At 33.2% G+C, this 10,783-nt stretch overlaps 1 protein-coding gene across 1 annotated transcript; it reads left to right on the top strand.

The window, feature by feature from the left end:
- Window positions 1-6,593: 6,593 nt before the first annotated feature.
- On the top strand, window positions 6,594-8,945 carry LOC140052705 (selenoprotein Pb-like). The gene is made up of 4 exons (XM_072098390.1): window positions 6,594-6,697; window positions 7,187-7,418; window positions 7,942-8,145; window positions 8,493-8,945. Exons 2-4 carry the CDS (start codon window positions 7,192-7,194, stop codon window positions 8,710-8,712), a joined length of 651 nt encoding a protein of 216 aa, XP_071954491.1. The 5' UTR covers window positions 6,594-6,697; window positions 7,187-7,191; the 3' UTR covers window positions 8,713-8,945.
- The last annotated feature ends 1,838 nt before the right edge of the window (window positions 8,946-10,783 follow it).

Genomic DNA, 10,783 nt, shown 5'->3' with positions numbered 1-10,783 from the left:
TATTTTGTTTTTTAATATTATTTATTATTTATTACCGCAGTTCACATCACCATTCTCATCAATGCATTATAATAACATTACAGTTTGGCGTTCCATATATTTTAACTTTTCGTTTAAGGCAAGCACTGGGCACAACTGATTAATTCACTTTTAATATTTATCTATGTTTCTAGTTTTTTTATTTGACAATGATAAATGAATATTGAAAAGGGAAAAGATACCTTCTATGAAAAATGTCCATCAGTCCGTGATGATTCCGTGTCACATTGTACCAGGGAGATTTACATCTCCCTGATTGTACCGTGTTTACATTCTAAATACCCCCATATAAACTTCAAATTGAGTGCAGCCTCCCATACAAAATAACTACGCCCTCAATCTGGTAATAATTCACTCAGGCAATAAAAAACTAACTTGAAAAGTATAAATAATTAATTGTCCTACTAGAATTATTGTGTACGCTTGGTGAATGTGCGACAGAGTAGATATAAAAATCGCCACTTTTTTTTAAAAAATAAACAAGGGGAAATATATACGTTTTAACACTACATACTGGTTAAATTTATTTATTTTTAAAATGTAGAGGACACCCTATTAAGGAAACCGGGTACTTTTTAGTGAGCCACAATGGTAGATTGCGAGAGGTAGTGGTCCTTTAAAATAGGTGGTCACTTACGAAAGATGTGGTCGATAAGGGAGGTGGTCGCTTACGATATGTGATCGATTATGAGAAGCGGTCTCCTAACAGAGAGGTCGTTTATTAGAAGTGGTCACTTAAGAGAGGTGATTTATACAAGAGTTGGTATATTATGAGAAGCGGTCCATTTAGAGATATGGTGGTCTTCTAAAAGAGATCATCACTTACGAGAGGCGGTCGAAAATAAAAAGCGGTCGCTTACGAGAGTTGTGGTTGTTAAGAGAGGTGGTCGCTTACTACGAGAGGTGGTCGATTATGAGAAGCGGTCCATAATGAGAGGATGTGATCACTTACAATAGTTGGTCGATTATGGGAAGCGATCCCTTAACAGAGACGATGGCCGTTTAATAGAGGTGGTCACCCAAAAAAGTTGTCGTTACGAGAGAGGAAGTCGATTATGAGAAACGGTCCCTTAAAAGAGTTGGTTGCTTACGATGTGTGGTCGTTTTAGAAAGTTGGTCGGTTACGAGACGTGGATAGATGGATAGCTAAGTAAACAGATGCATTTGCACATGATTTAGACATTTAGGTTTGTAAAATATATATTTTCTACATTAGCTGGCGATAGTCCTACATTAGCTGGGATGCAATTTTCGTTCCTACATTCGTTGTTGATCGTTCTACATGGTGTTAATTTTTTTCATTACATAAGCTGCAGGTGGTTTTACTCCATTACCGGGGGATTGGAAACTAGTTTTGTTATTGAAAATGCGTTTTTTTTAAAGAAGTATTCCCTAAAAAAAAATGTAATAATCCACTTTAAAGTTACATAATAAAAGTCTTCTTCCTTACCTTTTTTTTTGTCAAATTGTGTTTTCTTTCATAAGTATACATTTTAAACGAACGAAAGTTAATACTGATATGGCTTTTTGCATTATGAATGAGCAACTAATATTGAACATATTTATTATACCAAGACCTGAATAAGTTTTCATTCGGGAAGTATTTGTATCACTATTTAAAACTAAGATATCTCTCATGAGGGATATCTCTATATTACTTACTTACCAAGATATTTAGAATGGAAGATTCTTGTCCCATTCGGAATATCACAAGTGGATTTTTTTCTGTGTTAGTTATGCAGTGGGCACGTGTAGAGTACCGTATATGAACTGTTATAAAACTAAAACATTACTATTATAGATAGAGCTAGTTGTACTGTATTCTTCTTGGTTTTTCGAGGTGTAATAAGCCTACAAAAAAATATCTATTAACATAGATATTTCTTTTAAAAAGTAAGACATCTTAGTTTTCAATTGAAATAATCTATCTTTATTAAAAGAGATATCTTAATTTTGAACTAAAGATATATGCGTTGTGTAGCACTGTGTAAATTATATAATAATAATCTGTCAAATTATTGAAACAGTGCTCATATTCGGAACATTTTTGATTAATTATTGAATGCCAATATATGTTTTGTATTTTTTACATGTGATATTTTATGTTCAACTTCAATATATTTATACAATTAATTGCGATAATATATTGAGTAGAAATTATTATCGACTTAACATATTTTTCATTCATGGAGGTATAAAAATATGTTTGAATCTATATATAAAATACTAACTTCATAATGTACACGGTCATTATACATTTTTCAATTGATAAGTATTAGTTATTATTCATTTAATTCATTCATTTAATCATTTGTTTCGAATTCTGTGGTCCACAGAAAGTAAAATTACGTATAAAATCATTTAAAAACAATGCTGTACTAATTACTAATACTCATCTCAGGATGGCATTCCACCTGGCCAAACATATAAACAGTTTTAAAGTCACCCAGAAACTTATCGAAGCTTAAATATTATTTAATTGACAAACTTTAAACTTACGTTTTGTTGACACCCAAGTGACCACCATGTGCCTGCTTATGGATACTGTTTAACACTTCGTGTTTTTCTTTCGGTAACAATACACGCAACAATCTACCAGAATGTTGTTTGTAATACAAGATATCACGAAGAATTGTAAAGTTCTTGGCTTTCCGTCGCAAACTTCGTTTTAATATTTCAGAATAATTTACAGGATAAACGTTGTTTTGTAGATAGTTTCTCAAGGCATCAAACTCATGATCGGCCATAATGATAATAAGTAAAAATAGAAAGAAGGCAGATTGTAACGAACAACACCGTGATTGGAACTTTGCAAGCAAAGTGAATGATTTTTTAAATGTAGGAGGTTTTGAACAAACATTGAGCCAATCAGCTTCTTGCTACATTTGTTTTAACCAATTGCCGATTAGAAGAAAGAGCAAACAGTTTTGTCAGGTGTAGGCCTATAATTTAAACTTTGTGCCTTAAGTGGATGTCACGAACTCCTTTTACGTATGTTTCCGAGCGGTTGAAAATACTTTAGAAACTCCCTTGTGACATAAAAGTATACACACCAAATTCACAAAGTTGTAAAATAACTCAAAAACAAATCTTTAATTTCAATCAACTTCAACTTTCAACAACCCAGTAAGCATTTTAAACAACAGCTTCACAATAACTTTTACAATCTAATATCCAACCTCTAATATCCAACAACATGACAATAGTTTTACATCCCTTTATATACAAGATGTTCCTATCCTTCTATATCATTCTTTATACTTCTTATTCTATTTGATTACAGTTTCTATTAATAGCATACTGGAATGTTCCTGATTGTTATTATATTAATTATACATGATGTCTTAAATGTAAACATCTTATTCTAGAATGTTCATGGTTAGGGAATGGTAATTTATTACAGTGGCAAGTACACAAAAAATGAGAGAAAAAAACTATTGGAGGGAAATGCCATTTATTAAATTAAATTTCGAAGATACTCTTATTGGTAAACGCTTCAGTCGTTCTATTACACAATAAATAGCACATTCAGATAGGAGTATAAAATATAATCATATAGTTATTCTTTATTACATATTATACGTTCATCTCAAATTATATTATAATATTAATTGAAATTGTATTTAAATTTGTATCCGTTTTTGTCGACAGGACCACAATGCAAAACAAGTATATTTCTACTTGATTGTGTATAATCCTGTATAAATATGTTGTTAAATAAATAAAATAATATTAAATAGTAATCTACGTAAAATAATATTATAGTACATAAGTTCGTATTAAAACCGTTCAGGCTATGAGGCAACCCCCGCTCCCTGTATATTAAATAGAAACATTTTTTATAATACTTATACTAGAATCATATACTAATTTATTTAGTTATTTTTTAAAATAAGAGAATTAAATTACGTAACATACTGTGGTATATAATTCTTGTAATGAAATCATATTCATGGTAAGCGTAATCTTAATTTGAGATATGGCAAGTTCGCACCCCTTCTCCTGACAAATAACAGATGACAGTTAACACGACTACCGGTAATTAATATCTCCCGAGAGCCGCTGTTTTGAGGTTGACCTGACAATTGTGGCCTGAGTTATGGGACATTACCCTTGCTGGACATCTGGTAAAAATAAATACTGATTATGCTGCCACTTTAGTACACAAAACAATAAATAAAAAAAAATAAAAAAACACAACTTGTGGCATTTCCTTTACACTAGTCCCTGTTCAAAACCGCTAGTGTAGAAAACGGCAGCAAATGTCGTCGAAACTGTCAAATCCACCCATGTAGTAAAACCTAGAACTAGCTAATGTAGAAACACCAACAGTTATTTATTAAATAAAAATCAACATTAGCTAATATACAACTTAACAGGTAATGAAGTAACGAAAATTGCCTCACAGCTGATGTAGTTAATATCGCCAGCTAATAAAATAATAATTATATATTTTACAAACCTAAATGTCTAAATCATGTGCAAATGTATTTCTCTACTTAGTTTAGCTGTCAGTCTATCCACCTCTCGTAAGTGATCGGCTTTCAAAACGTAGCACTCTGATCGTAAGCAACTACCCTTGTTAGCGACCACCTTTAATATTTAAAAGGGACTACCTCTGTTAAAGGACCGCTTCTCACAATGGACAACTTCCTGAAGGGGTAACCTCCTCTCATAAGGGACTGCTTTTCATAAACTACCACCGCTCGTAGACGACCACTTCTTTTACCGACTACACCTCCCGTAAGTGACCACCTCAATAGAGGTGGTAATTTGCGAAAGGTGGTCGTTACGGATGGTAGTCGATTATGAGAAGTGGTCCCAGTGGAGAGGTGGACGTTTTTTTTTATAGAGAGGTCGACACTTTAGGCGTGGTCGTTAAGAGAGGTAGTCCGTCATGAGGTTGATTATGAGAAGCCGAGGTGGTGGTCCTTTAAAATAGCTCGTCCTTGACGAGTGGTGTGGTCGTTAAGAGATGGTGGGCGATTATCAGAGACGGTGGTCGTTCAATAGAGGTGGTTACTTACTAGAAGTGGTTGTTGGTTGGTCACTTACGAGACGTGGATAGATGGATAGCTACCGGTAAGTAAAGAAATGCATTTTCACATGATGTAGACAGGTTTTTAAATTATACAATATTTTCAACATTAGCTGTGAGGCAATTTTCGTTACTACATTATCTGCTGACCGTTCTAAATTAGCTGGTGTTGATTTTAAAAATTGATACATAAGCTGTTGGTATTTCTGGTATTAGCTGGTGGTTTCTATGTTTATATGTCCATATAAAACAAAAATACAACCGCGATTTTTTAAACTCAGCTGCATGTACAGACATTGTGGCAAAGACGTTTTAAACGCTTCATTTCAATATAAGCCATTATTCTATGAATTTGATGTATAACGGTATTGGACTGTTTGTATTGGGAACGAAATACCCTAATATTCGAAAAAAACAAAAAACCGAAATACCCTTGAGTGAACGAATAATTATGATGCGCAATTAAGGTGTTTATTTTGCCATATAAAATATAAAAAACAAATATTTTTTGGTAATATGCATCAACAATATTTTTCAAATGTATTTTAGATAAATAAATAAATAATGTAAAGTCTCTAGAAACAAAGCAAATATTGTGACTAACCAATTCAATGTTTTATTAAATAAAAACAAAAATCAGGCATCTGTGAAAAAAATATAATGAAAAAGAACTGACTTTAACAATGACGAACTTACTTGTTTAAAGAACTTTTGTTATCAGTTGATATTATTAAATTAGTAGCAGTATTATGAATATTACAAAATAATATTTTGAGAACTGAAAAATATTTTGAGGGAACGAATATATTTAGGGAGAACAAAATAAGATTTCAAGAACTGAATAATATAAAAAACGAATTACTACTTCGAGACAAGGAATGATGATGATGATGATGATGATCGAGAGAACGAAATAATTTCGAGGGAAATTATTTCGTTCTCTCGCGAAGTAGTAATTCGAATTTCGAATGAAATAATATTTCGAGATAACGAAATAGGTAGGCCCTATGCCTATATGATTTAGTGATATTCATTCCCTCGAAATAATAATACAGTAGGCTATATATTTTTCAAGTTGTCGATTTACTTCAAATTGACAACAGGTTGTATATACTCAATCAAAAACAAACAATTTAATTTGATTAGACTATATGTCTCCAGATATAATAATAGTAATATTTATTTCAATCCACTTGATATTTTGCGATTCAAGTTGGTATTCTAAGGAATTATAATTACCCTAACGGGAGTTGGTGAACGTCCAGTGCCCTAGTTTTTACGGGGTTAATATGATGTCGATGTCTCGATGGTCCTACTTTTTTATCGATGAAAGCTGCCCGGGTGGTTGCGGCCATTTTCAACAGCTAGTATTACAATATTCAATGCTGAAAATTGTCCAGTGGACACTTTCAAACACCGGACAGATTTAAATCTTACACCGGCATCAATTGTTATTTAGTTCGTATACTTCCAAATTTATGACCTTCGTACAAAAGGAAGCGAATATGTCGCAACGACTTGTTCAGTTTTTGTCATTTCCTTTATTTTGTGACAATTAGCTTTGTTCACAATCTAGTCTGCTTGATCCTTCACATTTTGAGCTGCTTTTTCCCTTAAAAGGTAAGATTTTTATTTCTTTCTATAACATATTTACTGAACAATAAGAGTAGATGGCAATCGTCTTAAATGCACTAATCATATAGCTACGTGCAATCGGCAAACCCCTACACGATGCAGGAACTTATAGTAGTTCCCGTTAACTTTCTGAAAATACAGTAACCGATCTTGTAGTACGGGGCGCCATGTGACACACACTACCTATTCTGTCCTACAAACCACCATTGTTTGAAAAAGACAAACTATAGTTTTTCTATAACAAAAATAAGAGCCAAAAAATTACAATTACTACAATTAGCTATAGTTAGTCTTATACAAACCACATTTTTCCAGTCTTATACAAACCACAGTTTTTCTGTTTATTATCTTTTACAAGCCGTGGTTTAGACCTTACCTCCTCTTACCTCATGCCAGGGAAGAGTGTAACTCCACCCTTTCTGCTCACATCATCTTAATTCCAGTTGAAGTACACTGTGTGTTATTATATTGCAGGGAAAATGAGCTCAATAGAGATGTTGAAGACGTGTTTATGTCTGATAACGTTTGTAATAGTTCAGTCTAAAGACTCCAACGACAACGACCCATTCAACTCCAAGTGGCGATGTGAGAAAACTCCAGACTGGAAGATTGGAGGTCGCAGTCCTTTGTCAGAATCTGTTGGCAATGTTACCATCATGGCTCTTCTGTCGGCTAGCTGAGGTTTCTGTCTGTCGCAGGCCTCCAAGTATGTCAATTATGTGTTGGCTTTGCCACGTTAGAAGTAAGGCCGTGTTTCCGCAGCCAAAAATTAACCGATAAACTATCTGTGGAAACGGGGTTTAACCGAATCCACTAGAGAAAACCATGGATTAAGGAACAGATCATGGTTATACCATGGATTAAGGAACAGATCATGGTTAGACCATGGATTAAGGAACAGATCATGGTTATACCATGGACCATGGTTATATACCATGGACCATGGTTATACCATGGACCTATAAATTAGATTTAAATTATATTCTAATATTATAGGTCCATGGTTATACCAATCAAAAGCGACAGCTCAGACTTGGTCACTGGCTTGTTATTAGTCAAATTATTGCGTTGTGTAGCGTACAAGTTGAATTCTTGGGAACCAACGTTTAAATTCTTCTCCATTAAGTCTTGTCTACACTTATATCTTATATATTTTTGAAAATATATATCTATGAAATATAAAAGTTTATTTACAACAATTATTAATAGCTCTATTGTCTATATTACAGGTTAGAGATTCTTCGACAGACATTTATTCTAGAAAATAAAAACAATATCAAGTTCATGATTATAAATAACAAGGAATTTTGGTCCAGGGTTTACAAATCAGAACTTGGTAAACGTACCAGTATACCAGTACTTCAAGACCAATATTGGTTAAATATCTGGGAAACTGTAGAGGGCGCTAAGGACGACTTTCTGATATATGACCGGTAAGTGAGGGTTGACATTATGTAACATTACATAATTATTAAATATAATGGTTTAATGTATTTGTTTCAGAAAAAGTAGAAATAGAAGAAAGCCATTACGTATGACAAGCCGACAAATAATGTTTTGCTGCACCACGGATGGACAATAGACAGACAGAATCAGTGCGGAAACTAACGTGTTATTTAGCCCTTCGTTGGCAAACCCTTGACCGCTTGTGTCGAATAAATATCAAAGCAAAATGAAAAAAAGTTTAATCAATTATTAAAATAATGATCAAAAGGAAACATTTTGCCTAATTTGAATTAAAATAATCAACGTTTTTAAATCTTTTAACTTTCTCTCGCAGGTGTGGTCATTTGAACTACCATATTCGATTGCCATACGCACATCTTGACTATAGCATAGTTGAGTCAGCCATCCGGGTTACTCACCAAGGACGTGGGGCGTGTTTAAACTGTGCAACTGATGATACGAAGATGTCCACCATCGCCATGACGACTGAAACTCCCGAAGAATTTATAACAGTAGTATCATATACAACCGATATCGGAAATGATGCAGTTTAAGACCATACAACTGATATCGGAAATGATGTAGTTTAATACTTTAAAGTTGGTGTAGCCTAAAACGTAATGTGTATTGTAACACCCAATTGCTACTAACAATGTATCTTAACGTGACTTTATGAAGATTTCTTGTTAAAATCCTTCCCAGGAATCAGGAAATGTGATGGTTTGCCATGTTTTCAGAGATTGGTAGTAGTGTACAGGTATTAATCAATAAAATATTCAATACATCATGATAATACTCTTTTGAATTTATTTGAAGACTAGTGGAAAGACTTATAAAATCGGCATGCTCGGCGGCGCACTGACTGGCATGATGTTTTATAAACCTGTATTTAACGTCTTCGATAGATTTACATTGAACAAGCTGAGAGTGTGTCCATGTCGTTTGTATTACATGCGTCATGAATTATTAAACGATATACTTTACACCAAAGGAGAGTCTAAAGTTGCTTCAATTCTAGTTGACCTTTTTGCAAATATATTTAAAGTAAAGATAACGGGCAATTTATAAGCCTGTGCAAACACTTACCACCAGCGAGCGCTGTTTTATTGTTATTAAATTGGTGCTGTAATCTGCAACCTGCAGCAGAGTCTACCCATCAAAAGTGAAATATAAAGGCGCCACTTACGTTTGGATTATTTTATCACCTGTCTTATGTTTTGTATTGTTTTGCGAGTATTGTTTTGCGAGTATAGGCCTACAGTGTATAATCCCGGCATAGACCTACCACTCTGAAAACTACTGTCACTGCGACAATTAACATACTAACCTAATTTGATTAACATAATGTTACGTTTACCCATTATCGTCGCTTGTTTTGTTATGACATTTGCCTTATTTGCATCAGGTAAGTGTTTAACATTAGTAGGCCTATAACTTTTAGATCCTCCGTATGTTAGACGGAAGTTGGAATTAGAATTGACAGTTGCCAAGCCGTTTTGTGATCTCTGATCCTCCATATTAACATAATTGTCCAGCCTATTAAGTTACAGTGTTTCTTTTGTGTTTTTAAGTTTAAAATAATTAACTGTTATTTGAAACGCTATCTTCTTAGCTTTAACTAGTTTATTTTCTACCTAATTCGAAACGCACTATTTTGTGTTTTTAAGTTTAGTTAACTATAGTTTTCTACCTATTTCGAAACTTACGTTGTGTTTTTTTTAGTTTCAAATAGTAATAACTCGATTCGTGAATCTTAGTTTTAACTAGTTTTTTCCTTAACTTGAAACGAATTTGTTAGGAGTTCGTAAAACAGCAGAGAATTTGAATAGCAGTCTTTAATTATCTTCTTACCGATTGTTATCCACTATGACGAATGATTCGTGTAAACAGTTTTCTACTCGAAACGCAATTAAGTTTGTGTTTCTTAGTTTTAATTAGTTATAACTCTAAACACAATTTATCTTTAAAAAAAAAAGAATGCTCGTTCATTGCATACACAGTAAAGAACTCGATTGTAAATTTTATGAGCGTGCTTTTGAAGGATTTTTACGAGTTAGTTAAAAAGGATCAGTAAGTACACACAGAAGTCAAATATTAGCTTGAACTTCGTACGCTATGTGTACTTTCTCGGGTGGATTTATTTATTCATATAGTAAATATGTTTAGGTATAAATGTTTGCGATAACTGAACCTTTCCTTCTGATAGACTCTACTCTTTATATTACTTTTACGTGGGCTACTGTACTGTACATCGATTACAATTAAAGTGACAACAATTCTATTTATAGGTATAATTTGCCACTAATGTCCTTTCTACATTTCGACTAATATTTCTAATGGTTAAAGTACTACTGTAACATATACACCGACATGAATATTATTTGAAATACAGTGCGTACTATCAACCCAAAAGATATCACTATGCAACTATAAAAGGGACAACAACCTACCAAAACGAACCGAAAAATACACAATTTGAGAGAAAATGACGCAACGATGTTGCGGTTTTCAGATTAAAATTTTCCTCAAAACAAGTAAAATAAAAGATGAATAAAATACAACTTTTAAAAAATTAATAAATTATTCACTTTTGCCATGGGCTTCCAGCTGATAATAAATAAGCTA

Source organism: Antedon mediterranea, chromosome 6 (assembly GCF_964355755.1).
Source record: "Antedon mediterranea chromosome 6, ecAntMedi1.1, whole genome shotgun sequence".
Lineage (NCBI taxonomy): Eukaryota > Metazoa > Echinodermata > Crinoidea > Comatulida > Antedonidae > Antedon > Antedon mediterranea.
Note: the sequence above shows the minus strand (reverse complement) of the source record. Positions and strands in the feature narration are given on the sequence as shown.